Genomic DNA, 25186 nt, shown 5'->3' on the forward strand with positions numbered 1-25186 from the left:
TCCATGGAGATAGTTATTTTTACTTGATAAGACATCCTAAATTAAGATTTCGGTATGGGGAACATATTCACCATTAATTAGTTGCTTATTAACATGCAAATTAGTAACATATTGGCTCTTAATTAGTCATTATTAAGTACTTATCAATGCCTTATTCTGCATGGCCTTATTATACAACCAGTAAGCCATTAACTAAGAGTCTTCCCTCAATAACCTCAGAATTATTGCTTATTATAATAGAATTGAATAGAATAGAATAGAAAGTACTTTACTGATCCCTGGGGGAAATTCAACACCACAGTTTGCTCACAATAGACAATAAACACTTATGTATTTTTTCATGTGAATAATATAAATACAGTCTATTATACAGCATTATTCAAATGTGAATAATATACAAATACGGTCTATTATACAGAATTATTCACATGTGAATAATATAAATACATACTATTATATTATTCACATAAGAATAATATAAATAGCCTATTATACAGCATTATTCACATGTGAATAATATAAATACAGTCTATTATACAGAATTATTCACATGTGAGTAATATAAATACAGTCTACTAAACAGCATTATTCACATTTGAATAATAGAAATATATTCTATTATACAGCATTATTCACATGTGAATAATATAAATCATCATCATCGGCGGTCACTCATGGTCGAGTATGACTGTCCTCCTTCCTGGTCCTTGTGGGTCTTCAGGTGGGCGTGGAGGCCGATTCTGGACCCGATTATTCTGGGGCAATGTGGACAAGGGAATGTAGTGGTGGTGGGTTTGGGTTGGGCCTGTTTGGTGGATGCTCTCTCCTTTCTTAGTCTGCGCTTGTCTTGTGCAGCATGGCGGAGGTCGTCATTATATTGCGCGGCACCCTCACAGACAAGGTTTCTCCACATCGTCCTGTCTTTTGCCTTGACTTCCCAAGACTTAAGGTCTATGCGACACTTTGTCAGGTTTGCCTTGATGTTATCCTTAAATCTCTTCTTTTGACCTCCCGGGGCCCGTTTCCCTTCAACAAGCTGGGAATAAAGGACTTGTTTTGGGAGGCGAGAGTCAGGCATGCGGACTACATGGCCAGTCCATCTGAGTTGGTTTTGGGCTATCGTGGCAGTGATGGTGGGGAAGCCAGCCTCCTCCAGGACGCTGGTGTTGGTGCGTCGGTCCTCCCAGCTGATCCTGAGGATTTTTCTGAGACATCTATGATGGTAGGTCTCGAGTGCCTTTAAGTGCCTGCTGTAGGTGGTCCAGGCTTCTGACCCATACAGAAGGGTGGGGAGCACGACTGCTTTGTAGACCAGGATTTTGGTCTTTGCTTGGAGGTCACGGTTCTCGAAGACTCGCTTCCTCAGCCTTGAGAAGGCCCCACTGGCACAGCTGAGGCGGTGGTGAATTTCATCGTCAATGACAGCTTTAGATGACAGGAGGCTCCCGAGATATGGGAAGTGGTCCACATTTTCCAGTCGGATTTTGTCAATTGACAGGTTTGGTGGCAGGACAGGCGCACTACTGTTTGGTGGTGATTGGTGGAGGATTTGGGTTTTCTTTATATTGATGGCAAGACCAAGCTGTTTGTATGCCTTCGCAAAAGCAGACAGAGTGCACTGTAGGTCCTCTTCTGAGAGGGCTATGAGGGCATTATCGTCTGCATACTGCAGCTCCATGATGGATATGGTGGTGGTTTGACCTTTAGCCCTGAAACGGTTGATGTTGAGGAGTTGACCGTCGGTTCTGTACATTATTTCGACTCCCTGGGGCAGATGTATGTTTGTGAGATGAAGGATAGTAGCAACAAAAATGGAAAATAGTGTTGGAGCGATGACACATCCCTGTTTTACACCTGTGTCTACCCTAAAGGGTTCCGTTTCATCTCCACTGCCACTGAGCACTGTGGCTGACATGTTATCATGCAGTAGTCTCAGTACCCGGATGTATTTATCTGGGCAGCCAATCTTGGACAGAACCAGCCAAAGTACCTGACGGTTAACCGTCTATGAAGGCCATGTATAGTGATTGGTTTTGTTCCCGGCATTTTTCTTGCAGTTGTCGTGCGATGAAAATCATGTCTGTGGTGCCTCTGCTTGGGCGAAATCCACTCTGAGACTCAGGAAGCACGCTTTCTGACAGGGGGGTGAGTCTGTTGGCCAAAACCCGAGCGAGGGCTTTCCCTATGGTGGACAGGAGAGAGATGCCACGGTAATTCCCACAGTCTGCCTTGTCTCCTTTCTTAAATATGGATACAATTAGGGCATCTCTGAGCTGTGCAGGGATTTCCTCTTCTTCCCATATTTTGAGAAGTAGGGCATGGATGTGCTTGGTAAGATCGGGTCCGCCTTTCTTCAGGACATCTGCTGGAATGCCGTCGGGCCCAGCAGCCTTGTTGTTCCTCATCTTCCCAATGGCATCCTGCAGCTCATCCAAGGTAGGTGGTTCTCCCATGCTTTCATCTGTGGGTTGTTGTGGGAGTTGGTCAAGAGCCTCCATCTCAGGTATAGTGTCCCTGTTTAAGAGGTCCTCATAGTGTTCTTTCCACCTGTTTGAAATTGCGTCCTTGTCCTTCAGCAGCAGCAGACCATCCTTTGAGCGAAGGGGGGTTAGGCAGCGGTGGCTGGGACCATACACCACTCTTGTGGCATCGAAGAAGCCTCTCGTGTCTCCAGAGTCAGCAAGCTGCTCGATCTCCAGAGCCTTCTTTGCCCACCACTGGTTCTTCAGTTTCCTAACCTGTGTTTGGACAGCTGCCTTCGCTTTGGCGTGGGCTACTCTTTTCACTTTGCAGTGGATGTCATTTTGCCAAGTGATGAAAGCTTGCCGCTTGTTGTCAATTAGTTGCTGGATCTCAGTGTCGTTCTCATCAAACCAGTCTTGATGTCTCCACTTTTTGAGACCAAGAATATTTTTGCAGGATTTCATTATGGCAGTCGAAAGTGTGCTCCAGTGTGTTTCCGTATCCTCTGGGTACTGTTTGGGCAATGCTGCGCTAAAGGCCTCCTGCAGCTGTTGTTGGTAGGTGGTGGCACTGTCTTTTCTGCATCCGTCTTTTCCGCATTAAGCGGATGGACATGATGGAGCGAATGAGGCGATGGTCGGTCCAGCAGTCGTCTGCACTGGTCATTGCTCTGGTGTTTAGGACGTCGTGACGGTCTTTAGAGCGGACAATGACGTAGTCAATGAGATGCCACAGTTTGGAGCGAGGGTGCATCCATGATGTTTTGAACTTGGTTTTCTGACGGAAAAGTGTGTTGGTAATGACTAGGTTGTGCTCCGAGCACTTAGTTAGCAGTAGTGCGCCATTAGAATTTGTATTTCCGACCCCTTCTCTCCCCAGCGTACCCCTCCATAGGTGGTGGTTTCGTCCCACTCTGGCGTTGAAGTCTCCAAGCAGGATTAACTTGTCCTCCTTGGGGACTTCAGATAGAACTTTGTCCAGGTCAGCATAAAAGGCCTCTTTAACTTCATCCTGTGCATCAAGGGTTGGTGCATAGGCACTAACGACCGTGGCCATATGACTGCTAGCAAGCATAAGGCGTAAGGTCATTAGGCGCTCGTTGATGCCCACAGGGAGTTCATGGAGGTGGTTGATGAGGCAGTTCTTAATAGCAAAACCCACACCGTGGATTCGTGGCTCAGTTGCAGGTTTTCCTTTCCAAAAGAAAGTATACCCGCCTTTTTCTTCCTTCAGCTGCCCTTCGTCGGCCAGTCGGGTCTCGGAGAGTGCTGCGATGTCGATCTGGAACTTCCTTAGCTCTCTGGAGATGATGGCAGTTCGCCTTTCCGGTCGATCGCTGGCTTGGTTGTCCGTGAGGGTTCGCACGTTCCAGGCTCCAATGAGTAATTTGTTTTTTTTTTGTTTCTGACCGCGTGGTGGTGATCCCTCTGGATGCGGTATTCCAGACAGGATGTTGCGAGGCAGGCTATTTTTAGGGTACCTTTTCTAACCCCCTCCCCTACTGGGGTGAGCAGAGTGGATCCTGAATAGGGCTGCTCAGTCATGGGTGCAGCTGCCGAGAAGCTCTTCTGCCTCAGTCCATGAGCTTAACGACTGAATCTAACACCCACCGCCTGTGTGCCAGGTTGTGGCTAGGGACTGCCAGACTTCACTGTCCTGCCCCCGTTACCACTTCCCGGTCGCCAAAGGACTTTGAAGTATCCAGGATGTAAAATGGATGGGTTCCCATTCGGGAGGACGCCTGCGCATGACGTCTTTTAGCGTGGGGAGACTGATGCGCCTGCAGCCACCACACGGTCCTTGGCAGAGAGGGGCCTTGATCCAGTGGCATGAATCCATGACGACTGGAGACCACCCTCTGTTGCAGCCTTCATCCGCCTTCAGTGCCGTTGTGACATGCAGTGTCATCCTCCGCCACTTCCATCGTTGAGGTCTTATATCTATTTAACCCATAGATGGGGCAGTGGTTGGCGGACGCCAGGGCGTGTCCACACACTGGTGGGCCTGCACGCCTCGCCTCTGGGGCCCACTGCTGCTCCGAGATCCCCTACAGTTTAGCCTGTGTCCGCAAAGACGCAGTTTACCGTGTGTGGCCACGAGGAGGCACCACAGGGGTCTTGGTGGTGGAGAGGCTTTGTACCAGCAGGAGGAGGCTTACGCACTCGGCTCCTCTTTTCACCCACCCAGGGGCTAGCTGGCGGCGATAGCTGTAAGCAGAGAGTAGCAAGCAGGGGCAGCATGCAGCATGCACTAACTACAAGCACTTCTGCCACAAATCTAACGCACTGACGCATCACACGCACCCTGTGCATGAGCACACACACATTTGAATAATATAAATACATTCCATTATACAGCATTATTCACATGTGAATAATATAAATACAGTCTATTACACAGCATTATTCACATGTGAATAATATAAATACAGTCTATTATACAGAATTATTCACATGTGAGTAATATAAATACAGTCTATTATATAGCATTATTCACATTTGATTAATATAAATACATTCCATTATACAGCATTATTCACATGTGAATAATATAAATACAGTCTATTATACAGCATTATTCACATGTGAATAATATAAATACAGTCTATTATACTGTATAATAGACTGTATTTATATTATTCACATGTGAATAATTCTGTATAATTTATACAGCATTATTCACATGTGAGTAATATAAATACAGTCTATTATACAGCATTATTCACATGTGAATAATATAGATACAGTCTATTATACAGCATTATTCACATTTGAATAATATAAATACATTCCATTATACAGCATTATTCACATGTGAATAATATAAATACAGTCTATTATACAGCATTATTCACATGTGAATAATATAAATACAGTCTATTATACTGTATAATAGACTGTATTTATATTATTCACATGTGAATAATGCTGTATAATTTATACAGCATTATTCACATGTGAGTAATATAAATACAGTCTATTATACAGCATTATTCACATGTGAATAATATAAATACAGTCTATTATACAGCATTATTCACATGTGAATAACATAAATACAGTCTATTATACAGCATTATTCACACGTGAATAATATAAATACAGTCTATTATACAGCATTATTCACATGTGAATAACATAAATACAGTCTATTATACAGCATTATTCACATGTGAATAATATAAATACAGTCTATTATACAGCATTATTAACATGTGAATAACAAATACAGTCTATTATACAGCATTATTCACATGTGAATAATATAAATACATTATACATTTACAGTACATGCACAGGCAAAAGGAACATAACATTAGTAACCCTAACCCTTATATGTTCCCCTCGTGTCCAAATAACTCTAAATTAAGTATTTGCTACTTTAATAAGCAACTAATTAATGGTGAATATGTTCCCCATACTAAAGTGTTAGCAAGATTTCTATATTTTATTCTGAAAACAAGCATTATTCAATTTGCAATTTTTAAATGAAGCATTGTGAAATTTCTATGTGTGGAAAATCTAAATATCCTATTTGAATAGCTATTTTCTCAATTAGACCATTTTTAAACTACAACAGACGAGTAAAGTCAATGGCGGAAAAAAAATTAAACAGCTCTTAAAACTAGGAAAATTTCTAGAAATAAAACGTCATATCATGGTAAGTGGCAAATAATTTGCCGTGCACATACAGAATGTGTTATTGTGGATAAAATGTGGTTATTTTTTTATAATTCTAAGCAGAGAGTCAAACATACAGTACAGGCCAAATGTTTGGACACACCTTCTTATTCACAACACAACTGATGGTCCCAACCCCATTGGTAAAGCAAGAAATTCCACTAATCAACCCTGATAAGGCACACCTGTGAAGTGAAAACCATTTCAGGTGACGACCTCTTGAAGCTCATGGAGAGAATGCCAAGAGTGTGCGAACAAGTAATCAGAGCAAATGGTGGCTATTTTGAAGAAACTATAATATAAACCATGTTTTCAGTTGTTTCACCTTTTTTGGTTAAGTACATAACTCCACATGTGTTCATTCATAGTTTTGATGTGACAATCTACAATGTAAATAGTCATGAAAATAAAGAAAACACATTGAATTAGGAGAAGGTGTGTATAAACTTTTGGCCTGTACTGTATATACTGTATATATATACATATACCTGTGTATATATATATATATATATATATATATATATATATATATATATATATATATATATATATATATACACGCACACACGCACACACACACACACACACACATATATATACACACACACACATACATACACACACACACACACACACACACACACACACACACACACACACACACACACACACACACACACACACACACACACACACACACACACACACACACACACACATATATATATGTGTCATATATATATGTCTATGTATATGGTGTATATGGTCACTACTGCCTAGTTTCTCTTGTTATATTCTTATTTTACTGTTATATTTGTATTCTCATTGTTGCTTTTTATTTTTATTCTATTGTAATATTTTTCTATTTAGTTTCCATTTATACCCTCAGTATTTACTTTTTACTTTTTAAATTCGATCTCAATTCTGTACACTGCTGCTGGAATTTTTAATTTTCCTGAGGGAACTCTCCTGAAAGAATCAATTAAGTACTATCTATCCATCTATCTATCTACCGGGTATCTATATATATATATATTTATTTTTCTACCGCTTGTCACTTTCAGGGGGTGCTGGAGCTGAAAGGTGGGGTACACACTCGACAAGTCGCTTTGAAACAAAATTGAGCTGTTTGGCCACAATACCCAGCAATATGTTTGGAGGAGAAAAGGTGAGGCCTTTAATCCCAGGAACACCATCCCTACCGTCAAGCATGGTGGTGGTAGTATTATGCTCTGGGCCTGTTTTGCTGCCAATGGAACTGGTGCTTTTCAGAGAGTAAATTAGACAATGAAAAAGGAGTATTACCTCCAAATTCTTCAGGACAAGCTAAAATCATCAGCCCGGATGTTGGGTCTTGGGCGCAGTTGGGTGTTCCAACAGGACAATGACCCCAGACTAGGGATGTCCTGATCCAGGTTTTTGCACTTCCGATCCGATACCGATATTGTTTTTGCATTTCCGATCCGATACCGATACTGACCGATACTGGCCTATCCGAGCATGTATTAAAGTTTAAAGTTATTTAGCCTACTTAGTTGTCAGAATCATGTTGAAAAGGGTTTTAGTACTCTTGATAACAACTAGCCAGCTGAATTAGGGGAGTTTGAATAATACACAATGGTTGGTAACAAGAAACTGACCTGTTTATTCAAGGATAAACACAAAATAGACAAAATTATACATGACAAACAGAAATGGCATCATTGAACTAGGGCTGGGCGATATGGCCTTTTTTTAATATTGCGATATTTTAAGGCCATATTGCGATACACAATATATATCTCGATATTTTGCCTTAGCCTTGATCGAACACTTGATGCATATAATCACAGCAGTATGATGATTCTATGTGTTTTGATTGATTGATTGAGACTTTTATTAGTAGGTTGCACAGTGAAGTACATATTCCGTACAATTGACCACTAAATGGTAACACCCGAATAAGTTTTTCAACTTGTTTAAGTCGGGGTCCACGTAAATTGATTCATGATACAGATATATACTATCAGATATATACTATCATCATAATACAGTCATCACACAAGATAATCACATTGAATTATTTACATTATTTATAATCCAGGGTGTGGAGGGGGGCGCCGGATGTAAGTGTCAAAAAGACAGCCAAAAGAGTTTGATATGAGAATAAATCTAAAGTTAAAATATAGGGTAGAAATGCACCCATTTGCAGGAAATGTAGTCTTGATTTTCAAAATGTTCTTTCAAGGCTTGCATGTCTACATTAAAACATTCTTCTTCATACTGCATTAATATATGCTACTTTTAAACTTTCATGCAGAGAAGGAAATCACAACTAAAAAAATCACAAATTTTTTCATACGGTGTTGATGTGGAAATTTTTGCCTCTGCATTTTGATGGTGTGGACGTGTGGCACCGAATGGAGATAAGCGTCTCGACAGACGTCACAATATTTGAACAATGATGACGAAAACTGTTTTCTCTGTCGTGTCCGTGTGTCGAAAATTGTTATGTGCTTATTTTTTTATTTGATTTTGTGCGTGGCATAGATTTGCTATGCGCAGAGGACGCTTAAACAGTGCGCAATTGCACAGGCGAGCACCTTAGAGGGAGCGTTGCTCGCACGGCTGCGCTAGCATCACAGCTAACGTTAGCCATGCTGCTACCTCTCTGCGCGGGGAGGACGTATACGTATGTGACGTATGACGTGACAGTATGTGACGTATGTCGTGACAGTATGTGACGTGTGTAAGAAGGTGCACTTGCTGTCTGTGAGAGGGAGACACAGGAAAGAGTGAGAAGAGCCTGTCGTGTAATGCCAGCAGCTAAAAGCAACTGCGTGAGAATCCATAGACCTGTGGATGTGTTGAAGGTGTGCTGGAAAATGCGGAACGGAAATTATGGAGCAGCAGAAAAGTGGAATGTATTATTTAAATCGGTGCGTTGGAAAACACGGACCGGAGGTTTTTTTTAAACTGGATCTGGATTGGCATTTTCCCATGCCTTGCCGATACGCAATTTTTGGCAAATATCGGCAGCCGATCCAATCCAAATATCGGATCGGGACATCCCTACCCCAGACACACATCAAAAGTGGTAAAGGAATGGCTAAATCAGGCTAGAATAAAGGTTTTAGAATGGCCTTCCCAAAGTCCTGACTTAAACATGTGGACAATGCTGAAGAAACAAGTCCATGTCAGAAAAGCAACACATTTATCTGAACTGCACCAATTTTGTGGTCAAAAATTCAAGCAGAAGCTTGTGGATGGCTACCGAAAGCGCCTTATTGCAGTGAAACTTGCCAAGGGACATGTAAGCAAATATTAACATTGCTGTATGTATACTTTTGACCCAGCAGATTTGCTCACATTTTCAGTAGACCCATAATAAATTCATAAAAGAACCAAACTTCATGAATATTTTTTGTGACCAACAAGTATGTGCTCCAATCACTCTATCACAAAAAAAATAAGAGTTGTAGAAATTATTGGAAACTCAAGACAGCCATGACATGATGTTCTTTACAAGTGTATGTAAACTTTTGACCACGACTGTATATAGTAGTGTGGGCTGCACTGAAGGCAAACGGGGTAAAGTGTCTTTATCCCAAAGGGATGGAGAAGAGGGATTCAAACCTGGAACCATCCCTTCCATTGGTTTTAGCTTTTAATGTACAAAATGTATCAAAGTGTTCTTATATATTTTTTTTTTGCATGTGGCCAACATGGAAATGTCTGGTCATCCTTCATCTAAAAGAAGTGTTTTGCTTTTTTGGGCTTTTCCAGTGTGGGTGCCAGTGAAGGACAAGAAAAGGACTGGTCTGTAAGAAACTGAACTTGTCTCCCACTTCAACACATTGTATTGCAACAAGTCTCTGTTCTGGCTGCTCAGTACAAAATGGCAAAATAATGCAATTATGATTAGAAGAAGCAAGGTGCATTAAAAGGCTAAGTATACTTCAAAACCAGATATAACTTCAGTTATATAAAAGCCAACATTTCTTTGTAGATTTCTGCTTTGATGGTGAGAAAGTAAACACCACAAGTTGTGGTCAAAATAAAAAAATCTGTGTTTTGGGGAGTAGAGGAGATCCCAGTAGTATCATATTCTGCTTGTCCTCATTGGAGCCAATCCGAGCTGATTTTGGGTTAGAGCAGGCCCAGGCAATTATTTTGACTCGGGGGCCAAATTTAGAGGAAAAAATGTATATCTATTTTTAGGAGCACTAATACAAAACTTCACAATAATGTCTGATTGAATGCTAAAAACGTTATGACAGACCGCCTTAAAAAACGGAATGGAATTTAATTTTTTTTTACTGAATGAGACACCCAGAATGTACATGAAAATAAGAGTGTGGGATTTACAAAATTAACTATGAAGGATAAAACACTGAACAACATATGAACGTCACACCCCCTCTTGATTGACATATCTTACAATGAAGCGAAACGCAACAAAAATGCAACAAACACAGTGAAATATGAACACTATGGGAAAAAAAACCCCACCTACAATCTGATGTATGTGATATATCTCTAAGCTTTACAACTTTGTTGTAAAAATCTCCTTCCACATCTGTCCCTGACACCCACATTTCAGGCTCTGGAAACACTCTGTAGAAACGCTCCCCACCCACACTGCTTGGTACCTCGTCTGAGCTGCTGTGACCAACATTACCATAGTAACTAATTATATGACCATAGTAACTAATTAGATGACCATAGTAACTCATTAATGACCGTAGCAACTCATTAGATGGCCATAATAATGCATTAGATGGCCATAGTAACGCATTAGATGACCATAGTAACTCATTAGATGACCATAGTAACTAATTAGATGACCATAGCAACTCATTAGATGGCCATAGTAATGCATTAGATGACCATAGTAACTAATTAAATGACCATAGCAACTTATTACATGACCATAGTAACTCATTAGATGACCATAGTAACTAATTAGATTATCATAGCAACTAATTAAATGACCATAGTAACTCATTAGATGACCATAGTAACTAATTAGATTATCATAGCAACTAATTAAATGACCATAGTAACTCATTAGATGACCATAGTAACTAATTAGATTATCATAGCAACTAATTAAATGACCATAGTTACTAATTAGATGACCATAGTAACTAATTAGATGACCATAGTAACTCATTAGATGACCATAGTAACTAATTAAATGACCATAGTAACTAATTAGATGACCATACAACTCATTAGATGACCATAGTAACTAATTAGATGACCATAGTAACTCATTAGATGACCATAGTAACTAATTAAATGACCATAGTAACTAATTAGATGACCATACAACTCATTAGATGACCATAGTAATATCATTAGATGACCATAGTAACTAATTAGATGACCATAGTAACTAATTAGATTATCATAGCAACTAATTAAATGACCATAGTAACTAATTAGATGGCCATAGTAACTAACTAGATGACCATAGTAACTAATTAGATGACCATAGTAACTCATTAGATGACGGTAGTAACTCATTAGATGACCATAGTAACTAATTAGACGACCATAGTAACTATTTAGATTATCATAGCAACTAATTATATGACCATAGTTGCTAATTAGATGACCATAGTAACTCATTAGATTCCAATCATTGAAATACTTTGTATAGTTCAAGACTTTTAGAAAACATCACTGCACATCATAATGGCAGCTACACATTCCATCATAAAAATCTAAAATAATGATTTGGGAATGTCCGGCGGGCCAGATGGAAAAGCTTACCGCATGTGGCCCCCGGGCCTTAATTTGCCCAGGTCTGGGTTATAGGCAGAGTACACCCTGGACTGGTGGCCAACAACATGCTAGCCACTAGCACACTGGAACACTATTACCATACGTTCTATGGGGGAAATGATTCTGAAAGCAACTAGTTCCACTTTATAAGTTCACTTTACTCTTGTGAGGGGTCTGCCTTGCACAATTTGAACCTCCTGTTGGATTTTAAATGTGGCCTTCAGCTGCATTGTTGTTGGTGGTCTGTAAAGTGCAGCATGGCTACGTCAGCAAAACACCAGGGAACTATTAAAGTCAATCCAGGCCAGCACTTCTCCAGTAAAGATGCAAACTCCCTTTGCTAAATGCTAAAGATACTTTGCTAAGTATAAATACTTAAACAGCTGCATTGTACTTCCTAAACCAGGGGTGCACACACTTTTTCTGCAGGCCAGCTACTTTCCAATGTACCAAGTAGAGGGGATCTACCTCATTCATACATATCTTTTATATTCATTTATTTATGGAAGAGAGGTTAACAAGTTAAAGGTGTTTAATGATAATACAAGCATGTTTAACATTCCTTTCTTTCATGAAGACAAGAATATAGGTTGGTATGATTGTGATGACTTGCATAGATTGGAATCAGACAGTAGTGATGATAACCTCCACTTTTTCAAATGGAGGAGAAAAAAAGTCCTAATTTCTGTCCAATACCACATGAAAGTGCTTGCTTTTTGTTTGTCCAGCTTCCATACTCCTTTTTATACACTTTACAAGAAATACATTGGCGGCAAACTCCGTTACTTGTGCACACTGGCTTTCTGGGACTCTTATTTTGTTAGCGCGGGCAGGATGAAGCAGGGCTTTTACTGTGAAGACAGGAACTGTCTTTAGAGTTCTGACGGCAGGTACGGCGCGAGAGTCTGTTGAAATAAAAAGTGTTTCTCGCCTTCCTGTCGGTCGTTTTTTCTTAATGATCTGACAGCAGCCATTGTTGTCAGAATAATTGTATCTAAGTTATCACAAAACGTTGTGTTTCCATGAGTTCCCGGCGAGCAGACAAAAGCTGTCTTTGATCTTACCAAGCAAAAGGCTTGTAAAACTCCACTGTGTATGATGATCTTTGATCTATTGTGATCCACAGGAAGATCTTGTCTTGACCCGAGATCTACAAAGCAGAGAGGAAGCAGGACCTGACGCAAAGTCCAGCCATCTTTCCTTTGAACTGTTTTGTGACCAAGGGCGACGGCTGTTTACGACCCCCTCTCCCCTTAGAAACAGCTGTTGCCATGTAATCAGGGAAAGTCCAAATAAAAGAGGCGTGCAATCCTTTCGTCAGAGCGTGGGACGACACTGCACAAGAGTACAGGTGTACGCGCTCTCCTCATTGCGCTAAATTGAATCCTGTCTCTGTTTAATTCCTTGCTTCTTGTCTGTTTAATAGATGTCATCGGTGTTTGAACCTGACAAGCGTCATCTCACAAGACCCTCGGGTGCCCTGAATGTCAATCAAGTGACCAAAGTGACGTCTTAGTGAAGATTAATGATCGCTAATTTTTTAGGTCTATTTTTTTTTATGCCACCATCGACCGGTAGCTCACAAGCATACAGTTCCATTTTTTATTACTGAGGGTAAAACCGTGAGAGAAAAGCAGGATAGGATGGTAAGTGTGTGCGTTTAAAGCCGTTGAATCACATGGATGGAATGTGTCAATAGACCTTGGCATCCTTTCAAATTCGCTCAAATCTAAATCCTCATGTGCTCAGCACCTGTCGTCCCTGCTCACCTTGATGATCCACTTGGAACACATCACCCCTCATTTGCACGGTAGATGACCTGGAAGGAACAGCGGGGGGCCCTGGAGGACCAGGTGGGCCACGCAGACCCATTTCACCAGGCAGACCCCTGTCCCCTTTCGGTCCTGAACACCAGAAACAATAAATACAAGATTCACTTTAATGAAACAGGACAGGACATGGCTGTATTTGGAATAATAACTTTGTATAATAATTATTTGGAGTGCATGAGAAAATGGAAAGGAAAAAGTCACAATGTATTACAGTACAGGCCAAAAGTTTGGACACACCTTCCCCTCATTCAATCTTTATTTTCATGACTATTTACATTGTAGATTGCCACATCAAAACTATGAATGAACACATGTGGAATTATGTATGTCACACCACGGTGAGGGAAGTCTTGTCTTGGTTTTTTCTGTCTTGTGATTTGCATGTTTTATTTTCAAAAGCAACTCCTCTTGTTTCAGATCACGGGTCCTTCCTCTTGTGTCACAAGTCTGACGTCATTCCTGACCCTTGATTGTTTCCACCTGTTTCCCATTACCCTCATGTTCCATATAAGCCCATGCCTCCCCTTGTTCTGTGCCAGATTGTCTCGAGCTTTCGTGCCTGTCTAGCATCCATGTTCATGTTCATGTTCATGTCCATGCCTTGCCTCGTCCCACGTCTACATCCTTGTATCCAGAAATTCCCACGCTGTAATTTTGAGTTAACTTTTTCTCCTCCCTCAGAACGACTTTTGTTATATAGCCTTTTTTCAACCGCAGTGGTGAGTTGTGATTTTTTCCTAATGATCTTTCCTCAAAGTTTTTGAGTGATTTTTTGTTTACATTTATTAGAATAAGATTAGAGTAGTAATTTTTATAGTCATTATTTTCTTCCTCCTGTTGGAGCGTTTTTTGTTAAAGTTTTTGATAGCAGATACGGTGCTAATTATAATTTGTCTTTATTTTTGTATTTCCTCCTTTTGGAGTGATTTTCGTTTTTTTCTCTTTTTAGAACCTTTTTTCGCTGTCTGTTTTTGTGATTCATAGTATTTGAATTTACTCTGCTCTGGAGGTTAAAGAGTTTTCAAAATAAAAGCTTTATTTAGATTCCCATCTCTGCATCTGAGTCCCTTCCTTCGTCCAAGCCTGACAATGTACTTCACAAAAAAAGGTGAAATGAGCAGTGTTGGGACTAACACGTTACAAAGTAACGCGTTACTGTAACGCCGTTAGTTTCGGCGGTAACTAGTAATCTAACGCGTTATTTTTTATATTCAGTAACTCAGTTACCGTCAATGTTACCTCTAATTTTTCATCTGTGTGAGCAAACGCACAAACCCCCTGAGCATTCAGTGGAGCACATGTGAGCAACATCAGACACGTGCACACTGTCGCCACACCAGCGTCACACCTGTCCCAAACCTGACATCATAACAATTTAAATGTTTTATTAAAATCATTTTCTGATATATGTGATTTTGCCCTCTTACAATGACAAAAAAACATGTTTTTCACGACCTATGTGTTAGTATTGTATGTCTGGCTGCAGGTCCTGCCTTTAAAAGAAATGTTACCCCTTTCAGAGATTACATTTAGTTCCTGTAACTTTCCATCTGCAAAATACATCTTTTTATTAGCATTTATGAAATCTAGTGACAATATTTCATGAATAATATCCTTAGATTAACATTCTTAATAAATGGCAGTAAAATAAGCACACATCTGATTGAGGAGTCAGAGTGTTACAACCTGGCATTTACACATTGTGTGGCGTTGGGGTTGTCCGACTTTTTGTGTGGCCATAAACGCAGCACTGGCTAAGTGCTATGAGTGCGTGTGTTGGTGAGACAGAGCGAGCGGCTTCTGTTGATATGACGGATGACAACGTTGGTTTAAGCCTGGTTTGTATGGCAGAAAATTACCAGTTTTTAGAGATAAAAGTTTTTTTACTCATGTTTTTGGTGTGGTTACAAACAGTTTTGCTCAATAAAGTGATTGATGGAATTCCTGTCCGTAAAGTGTCTCGACAGACGATAATTGAACTGTGTTGACAAAGATTGTTTTATTCATTGGGGCCACTCTTGTTGTCACCTGTGACTCACAGAGTTGCATTGCAAAATCATACAAAATAAACTGTAAAGTGTTTATTTTGTTTGAAGTTCCGATGGGATTTTTGATTTTCTGCGCGGCATTAATTTGCTGTGCGCAGAGGACGCGTGAGCAGTGCGCAATTGCGCAGGCGCGCACCTTAGAGGGAACGTTGGTTACCGTTACTACATAATGCGTTACTGCAGTATCGGCTAGAAACCGTGAGTGTGTTTTATTGCAGCGCTGCGGTGTCGTCCTTCTGAATCTCTTGTGTCACAAGGAAGAGGCAAGCTGTGTGTGTGTCTGGGTGTGGGGAGGGAGGAGGGCAGGGGTGTGCGGGCAGCAGCATTCGTGAGAGAGGGGCGGAGACAGAGAGAACGAGAGAGTTGTCGCCAGGCTCAGCTTTTTATCGATAGATTTATCATATTAAATTTTTTATTATCTATAGCAGGGGTGTCAAAAGTGTCCCCCGGAGGCCATTTGCGGCCCACAGCTAATGTTTTAAAGGTCCACAGCACATTCTAAAAATACTATTAAAATAAACAAAAACATAACAAAAGTGAAATAAAAAAGCTTAAAGGTGAAATGTAATTTAGAAAAAGTTGCAATGTTGACAAATAAAACAAAGCTGTTTTTTTTCTTTCAAACTGTCATTGCTCAAAACATAATATTGAATCAAAATCAATGTTATTATGAATTATAGTACACACACTCTGTCAATTCTCTTTAGGGCTGCAACTAACGATTAATTTGATAATCGATTAATCTGTCGATTATTACTTCGATTAATCGATTAATAATCGGATAAAAGAGACAAACTACATTTCTATCCTTTCCAGTATTTTATTGGGGGGGAAAAACAGCATACTGGCGCCATGTTCTTTCAACTTGCCAAATAAAACAAGGAAAATGTTACAAAAATGCACACTTTTGACACCCCTGTTATAGATAATAAAAAATTAAATCTGATAAGTCTATGGATAAAAAGCAGAGCCTGGCGACGCATTTATCACGTTTATCATAACTCTCTCACTCTCTCTGTCTCTCCCCCTCCCTCACGAATGCTGCTGCGCGCACAATTTGTTGTGTTTTTAACATTCTTAACCCTGAACGTACATTGAAAATACACGCAACCCTAACTCAAAATGCCGGACATTTGAGGCATTTAAGAAACTCCGCCCTGACAGCCCCGTAAAAGAGGACATGTCCGGTGAAAAGAGGACGTATGGTCAGGACCTAGCCCGGTCGCTGCTAGATCGGTTTCACGTCCGGTGAAACCGATCGCTGCTAGTCCTCTTTTACTAACATGCTAGCAGCTAACGGGCTACGTATAGACTGACCATACGTCCTCTTTTCACCGGACATGTCATCTTTTGTGGGGCTGTCAGGGCGGAGTTTCATAAATGCCTCAAATGTCCGGCATTTTGAGTATTGTTTACACAACGTGCAGTACGCTACTCAATATGTTCGTGTGGAAACTCGTTCGGTACACTTCTGCACCGAAACGAAACCCCCGTACCGAAACGGTTCGATACAAATACACGTACCGTTACACCCCTAATATATTGATTATTGTTTCTCAGCTGTTTGTAAATGTTGCAGTTTATAAATAAAGGTTAAAAAAAAAAAAAAAAAAACGTAGCCTCTGCGCATGCGCATAGCATACATGACTAAATTAATCGCCAACTATTTTTATAATTGATTTTAATCGATTAGTTGTTGCAGACCTAATTCTCTTATATACTCTTTCATTCTAGACTTCTAGAGTGTTTGATTAGCACATCACTCTAAATGTATAGACTATAAAGTCCACAAACATAAAGAGGGATCCTAGTGGGCCAGGCCAATATTTCCTTATCTCTAAACTAAAACTGAGGAAATGCGTAGAGTGTTCTGGGCTTCAGACATGATTTTATTTCAGAATTCCTTGAGAGAAAAAAACGCCTGGTTAGGCTTTGTGTATGTAAAGTTAAAGTTAAAGTACTTCCTTGGTTTACAGCTATGTTGTTATTATGCTGTTTGTCACTTATGTACGTTATGTTGCAGCTATTTAAAATAGTTTTGTCAATTTGTTCTGGCCTGAATAAATTGGCCCTTTGAAACATATCTTTGTCTTTGTGTGTTGTATGTAGACCACATTGCTTAGCAGAGTTCAGTGATGCAAATGCATGTCAAGTTGATCAACAGATTGTATTATTCTCCAGTGCAATAACAGTACTGAAATGAAAGCTAAAAGGGCATTAATGGGGGCTTTAAAAAAAAAAAGAAGAAAAAAAGAAGTAACTAAATAGTTACTTTTCACAGTAACGCAATACTTTTTGGTGTAAGTAACTGAGTTAGAAACTGAGTTACTTTTGAAATAAAGTAACTAGTAACTGGTTTTCAGTAACTAACCCAACACTGGAAATGACTGAAAACATGTTTTATATTCTAGTTTCTTCAAAATAGCCACCCTTTGCTCTAATTTCTGTTTTGCACACTCTTGGCATTCTCTCCACGAGCTTCAAGAGGTCCTGAAATGGTTTTCACTTCACAGGTGTCATAGTTTTGATGCCTTCAGTGACAATCTACAATCTACAAGGAATAGTTCACGTGTCTTTACTGTGTACATAATTGAACAGTGTTTATGTTGTGTACAAAGTGTATTTATAATATGTTGTGTAAAGGAAATTTCATATTTCTATGACGCTCATCTTGTATGTGACATTGTTTATAGGGTTAGGCCAAATAAGTGCTGAACTTCAGCCTAAACCCTTTCGGTCTGTAAACTTGTCAATTTATGAATGTACGACTGTTTGTTAATGTAAAACTGTTTTGTTTTTTTGTTGACCACTGACCGAATAAATAAATAACTAAATTAACAATGTAAATAGTCAGGAAAATAAAGAAAATGCATTGAAATGAGAAGGTGTGTCCAAACTTTTGGCCTGTACTGTACTGTATATGTATGTATTTATTATATACTATAAGTATATGTACAACACAGTAGCAACAGAACCGATGTTGTAATAGCGGTGAGAAACAAACTGCTGAGCCAGCATTAATACTGCCCATGAGTTGATTGACAACAACAGCAAGTGAAATATGCAAGAGGCTGTTGTAAAAAATTTTTTTTTAAACATTTGTTTATTGGATTTTTGACATACACGATGCAGAAATACTATGAAACACATGTCAAATTGTCTTTTTTTGAACATTTGAACCAACATTTTAAAGTGCAGGCAGAGGTAAATGCTGACTACTTCGAATGCTGCTACTGCCATCTTGTGGACGTACTAAATAGCATCAGGAGGTTGTCTACACTAACGCCTAACTCAGGGGGTCAGCAACCAGCTGCTCTTTAGCACCGACCTAGTGGCTCCCTGGAGCTTTTTTTTCCAAAAATGCATACCATTTTTTGTTTTAATTTGGTTTCTTTAGAAGGACAAACATGACACAAACCTTCCTAACTGTTAGACATCCCACTGTTTCTATTAAACATGTTTCACTGGTGAAAGTATTTGGCGAGCGCCGTTTTGTCCTCATTTCTTTGAACACACCGTAGTTTGATTACGAGGACAACTTTCTACGACGCTGCCACAGAAAGACGCGTGTTATGCCACTCCTTTGTCTCATTTTGTCCACCAAACTTTTTATACTGTGCATGAATGCACAAAGGTGAGCTTTGTTGATGTTATTGACTTGTTGGAGTGCTAATCAGGCATTTTTGGTCACTGCATGACTGCAAGCTAATCAATGCTAACATGCTATCGAGACTAGCTGTTGTACATATTGCATCATTGTGCCACGTTTGTAGGTATATTTCAGATTATTTAATTTCCTTTAAAAGTTAAAGTTAAAGTACCACTGATAGTCACACACACACTAGGTGTGATGAAATTACCCTCTGCATTTGACTCATCCCCCTTGTTCCACCCCCTGGGAGGTGAGGGGAGCAGTGAGCAGCAGCGGTGGCCGCGCTCGGGAATCATTTTGGTGATTTAACCCCCAATTCCAACCCTTGATGCTGAGTGAGGTAATTTTTATAGTCTTTGGTATGACTCGACCTACCGATCTCAGGGCAGACACTCTAACCACAAGGCCACTGAGCATGTACTTGACTTATGTCCTCTGTGTATTTAATTAATATTTGCATGTCTCATGACACATTATATGTATGTGATATTGGCTGCATTTCTGATAGTTGTTTGTGTGCCATGTTGTTCCAGACCACAGCAAACGTTACACAGCTTGCAAAGATGGTAATAAATCCATTAGAAGACGACAGCCTGCCATTTCCTTTATTTTGGAGACACACATCTATACCTTTGGCCATTCTATGCCAGGAGTTATCTCATCCTCTGAGAAGCCTCTGTTTCTAATGTTTTCCAATGTTGTAAAAATGTGTAGATTACTGTCAACAAAGATTTGCGTCAGCCTGTGACACATAGTCATTTTGATAGTAGGCTAATATAGCCACTTACGTCATGTGTTGCCTTCATTATAACACTTATATAAGACTTTTTAAAGTCATTTTGATAGTAGGCTAATATAGACACTTACGTCATGTGTTGCCTTCATTATAACACTTATAAGACTTTTTAAAGTAATTTTGATAGTAGGCTAATATAGACACTTACGTCATGTGTTGCCTTCATTATAACACTTATATAAGACTTTTAAAGTCATTTTGATAGTAGGCTAATATAGCTAATATAGACACTTACGTCATGTGTTGCCTTCATTATAACACTTATAAAAGACTTTTAAAGTCATTTTGATAGTAGGCTAATATAGCTAATATAGACACTTACGTCATGTGTTGCTTCATTATAACACTTATATAAGACTTTTAAAGTCATTTTGATAGTAGGCTAATATAGCTAATATAGACACTTACGTCACGTGTTGCCTTCATTATAACACTTATATAAGACTTTTAAAGTCATTTTGATAGTAGGCTAATATAGCTAATATGGACACTTACATCATGTGTTGCCTTCATTATAACACTTATATAAGACTTTTAAAGTCATTTTGATAGTAGGCTAATATAGCTATTATAGACACTTACATCATGTGTTGCCTTCATTATAACACTTATATAAGACTTTTAAAGTCATTTTGATAGTAGGCTAATGTAGCTAATATAGACACTTACGTCATGTGTTGCCTTCATTATAACACTTATATAAGACTTTTTAAAGACATTTTGATAGTAGGCTAATATAGCTAATATAGACACTTACATCATGTGTTGCCTTCATTATAACACTTATATAAGACTTTTAAAGTCATTTTGATAGTAGGCTAATATAGCTAATATAGACAGTTACGTCATGTGTTGCCTTCATTATAACACTTACATAAGACTTTTAAAGTCATTTTGATAGTAGGCTAATATAGCTAATATAGATACTTACATCATGTGTTGCCTTCATTATAACACTTATATAAGACTTTTAAAGTCATTTTGATAGTAGGCTAATATAGCTAATATAGACACTTACGTCATGTGTTGCCTTCATTATTAACACTTATACAAAGCTTTTATTTGTTGGAGGCTCCAGAGAGATTTTTTTTTTAATTGTATTTTTTGGTCCTGTATGGCTCTTTCAACATTTTGGGTTGCCGACCCCTGGTCTAACTTGATGACTTCAGCATTTTTGTCTCTAGTTAGAGACAGTTTAGAGTTTTTGCAGACCACATAGGAGACTAAAACTAGGGACATTTCTAGAAATAAAATGTAAAGGAGACTCTGTAGTTAACTGAATAGAGACAATGTTTGAATGGTTTGTAGCAGGTGATCAAACTAGACAAAAATAATGAAGAATATCTTACCGATGGGTCCAGAAAAGCCTGGTACACCAGGTAGACCTGCAGGCCCGGTTGTGCCAGGAGGTCCTGGTGGTCCAATAGGGCCTTGAGGGCCTCTTCCTCCTGCTAACCCACAAATAACATGTTAGTCATTATAAACAAGTGTAACAATTTAAATAAACGGATTGTAGTCAGCTGGAGGCGTGTCTTAATGAAATTAAACAATGGATGTCCGCTAACTTCTTGCAACTCAACGCCAAGAAAACGGAAATGCTGATTATCGGTCCTGCTAAACACCGACATTTATTTAATAATACCACCTTAACATTTGACAACCAAACAATTACACAAGGCGAATCAGTAAAGAATCTGGGTATTATCTTCGACCCAACTCTCTCGTTTGAGTCACACATTAAGAGTGTTACTAAAACGGCCTTCTTTCATCTCCGTAATATCGCTAAAATTCGTTCTATTTTATCCACTAGCGACGCTGAGATCATTATTCATGCGTTCGTTACGTCTCGTCTCGACTACTGTAACGTATTATTTTCGGGTCTCCCTATGTCTAGCATTAAAAAATTACAGTTGGTACAAAATGCGGCTGCTAGACTTTTGACAAGAACAAGAAAGTTTGATCATATTACGCCTATACTGGCTCACCTGCACTGGCTTCCTGTGCACTTAAGATGTGACTTTAAGGTTTTACTACTTACGTATAAAATACTACACGGTCTAGCTACGTCCTATCTTGTCGATTGCATTGTACCATATGTCCCGGCAAGAAATCTGCGTTCAAAGAACTCCGGCTTATTAGTGATTCCCAGAGCCCAAAAAAAGTCTGCGGGCTATAGAGCGTTTTCTATTCGGGCTCCAGTACTATGGAATGCCCTCCCGGTAACAATTAGAGATGCTACCTCAGTAGAAGCATTTAAGTCCCATCTTAAAACTCATTTGTATACTCTAGCCTTTAAATAGCCCCCCTGTTAGACCAGTTGATCTGCCGTTTCTTTTCTTTTCTCCTCTGCTCCCCTTTTCCTTGAGGGGGGGGGGGCACAGGTCCGGTGGCCATGGATGAAGTGCTGGCTGTCCAGAGTCGGGACCCGGGGTGGACCGCTCGCCTGTGCATCGGCTGGGAACATCTCTGCGCTGCTGACCCGTCTCCGCTCGGGATGGTGTCCTGCTGGCCCCACTATGGACTGGACTCTTACTATTATGTTGGATCCACTATGGACTGGACTCTCACAATATTATGTCAGACCCACTCGACATCCATTGCTTTCGGTCTCCCCTAGAGGGGGGGGGGGTTACCCACATATGCGGTCCTCTCCAAGGTTTCTCATAGTCATTCACATCGACGTCCCACTGGGGTGAGTTTTTCCTTGCCCGTATGTGGGCTTTGTACCGAGGATGTCGTTGTGGCTTGTGCAGCCCTTTGAGACACTTGTGATTTAGGGCTATATAAATAAAGATTGATTGATTGAACAAACCTGTCATAATTCAGGGATTCTCAAACTAGGCTCATACTGTATGTTCACCTACAAGTCTAAGAAATTTTGATGCCTTTTCTTCAAGTAGTGGTGTTGTCGTGCATGAACAAATGGACACTTGATTCATGTGGTGACAGGATGCAGAATGAAACATGGAAGACACCAGGGTTGCCCCCATACCAATATTTTGATACCGGTACCAAAATGTATTTTGATACTTTTGTAAATATAGGAGACCACAAAAAATGGCACTATTGTCTTTATTTTAACAGAAAATCTTAGTTTCTTATTGCAATTTTGTCCTTAAATAAAATAGTGAACATACTAGACAACTTGTCTTTTAGTAGTAAGTAAACAAACAAAGTCTCTTAATTAGTCTGCTGACATATGCAGTAACATATTGTGTCATTTATTTACCTATTATTTTGTCTACATTATTAAGGACAAGCGGTAGAAAATGTATTATTAATCTACTTGTTCATTTACTGTTAATATCGGCTTAGTTTCTCTTTTAACATGTTCTATCTACACTTCTGTTAAAATGTAATAATCACTTATTCTTCTCTTTTTTGATACTTTACATTAGTTTTGGATGATACCACACATTTAGGTATTGATCCGATACAGAGTAGTTACAGGATCATACATTGGTCATATTCAAAGTCCTCATGTGTCCAGAGACATATTTACTGACTTTATATAACATAAATTAAAAAAAATATTTTGTGATGCTAAAAAATATATTAATGTAATCATAGTAGTATCGACTAGATATGTGCCTGTACTTGGTATCATTACAGTGGATGTCAGGTGTAGATTCACCCATGGCATTTGTTTACATTGTGACGCTAGTGAGCTATTGTATCCTCCTACGGTGTGTAGTGAAGCATGTTTAGCTATTCCTCGTCCTGCAGTGATAATGATACTTGTAAGAAACTTACTTTATTTGTCGCCATGGAGACAAGGATTAGTGATTTAGAAGTAGCTAAAACACTGCGGATGGATGTTACCTGCTAACTAGCTAGCCATGTCTTAAAGCACCTCTTCCTGAGGGTGTTTCAGTGATATAACTTCACTTTTATCCAAAATGTGTCCGTTCTCCCTTTTCTGTCTACACACTGTGTCTGCTTGTGAGTACTCTGTGTGTATGCGCTGCCGAACATGCTCCTCTGCTCGTAAAACCAGCAATGCCACCACGTGATGACGGTACATTTCAGAGGAGGTATAGTACCGACTATGATTAATTAGTATCGCGGTACTATACTAATACCGTACAACCCTAAAAGGCACTAAACAGCACATTTGGCACTTAGAGTGAAACAAGCCCCCTTTGTCATGGGAAATATTCAAATAGGACTTCTGTTGGTTTGTGCTGGTTAGTGTCATCAAAATGTTTGTTTGTGCTGACCAGTGATGTCGCACAGCCCCCCTCCCTGTCCAAATCTCTCCAAACTTCTCCCAAATATTTGTGCTGTCAAAATATTTAATTGGCTATCCATCCATCAATTTTATACTGCTTGTCCCTCTCGAGGTTGCGGGAGTGGCTGAAGCCTATTTTGGTTTTAATGTTATTACAGCTTTTTGTTATTCACATCCATTATGTCAAAAACCTCACTGTGCAGGAAGGAGTTTTCTTTTCTTTCAAGCGCTTCCATCTCAAAATTGCACATTAATAACTAGAGATGTCGATAAATGCGTTAAAATGTAATATCGGAAATTATCGGTATCGTTTTTTTGATTATCGGTATCGTTTTTTTATTTTTTATTTTTTTTATTAAATCAACATAAAAAACACAAGATACACTTACAATTAATGACCCTAAAATCAATTTGTTAGATAAAAAGCAGTTAAAAAGGTAAAAACAGTTAAAAAAAAAGTTAAAAACAGTTTAAAGTCTCATGCTGGGTTAAAAGCCAGAGAATAAAATGGGTTTTAAGAAGGGTCTTAAAAATAGCCAAAGGGGCCTGTCTCACATGGAGAGGGAGATCGTTCCAGAGTTTGGGACCCGCAACAGAGAAGGCTCTGTCCCTTCTGAGCTTGCGCTTTGATTTGGGTACCTCCAGGATCAGCTGATCTGAGGGACCGGGTGGGGGCATAGGGGTGGAGCAGCTCAGAGAGGTACGGTGGGGC

The 25186-nt window shown here is 39.5% G+C and overlaps 1 protein-coding gene across 3 annotated transcripts in view; it reads right to left on the reverse strand.

Moving 5' to 3' along the window:
- Positions 1-25186, reverse strand: part of col26a1 (collagen, type XXVI, alpha 1) — a 99133-nt gene that overhangs the window by 17526 nt on the left and 56421 nt on the right. For 2 of the 3 annotated variants that reach the window (XM_061973076.2, XM_061973075.2), the window contains exons 7-8: positions 21593-21694; positions 13685-13819 (exon numbers count right to left, since the gene is read on the reverse strand). In XM_061973076.2, the coding sequence (XP_061829060.1) occupies positions 13685-13819; positions 21593-21694 (237 nt within the window). The remainder of the gene's footprint in view (positions 1-13684; positions 13820-21592; positions 21695-25186) is intronic. The other variant, XM_061973074.2, reaches the window with a different exon arrangement.

This window comes from Nerophis lumbriciformis, linkage group LG17, assembly GCF_033978685.3.
Source record: "Nerophis lumbriciformis linkage group LG17, RoL_Nlum_v2.1, whole genome shotgun sequence".
Lineage (NCBI taxonomy): Eukaryota > Metazoa > Chordata > Actinopteri > Syngnathiformes > Syngnathidae > Nerophis > Nerophis lumbriciformis.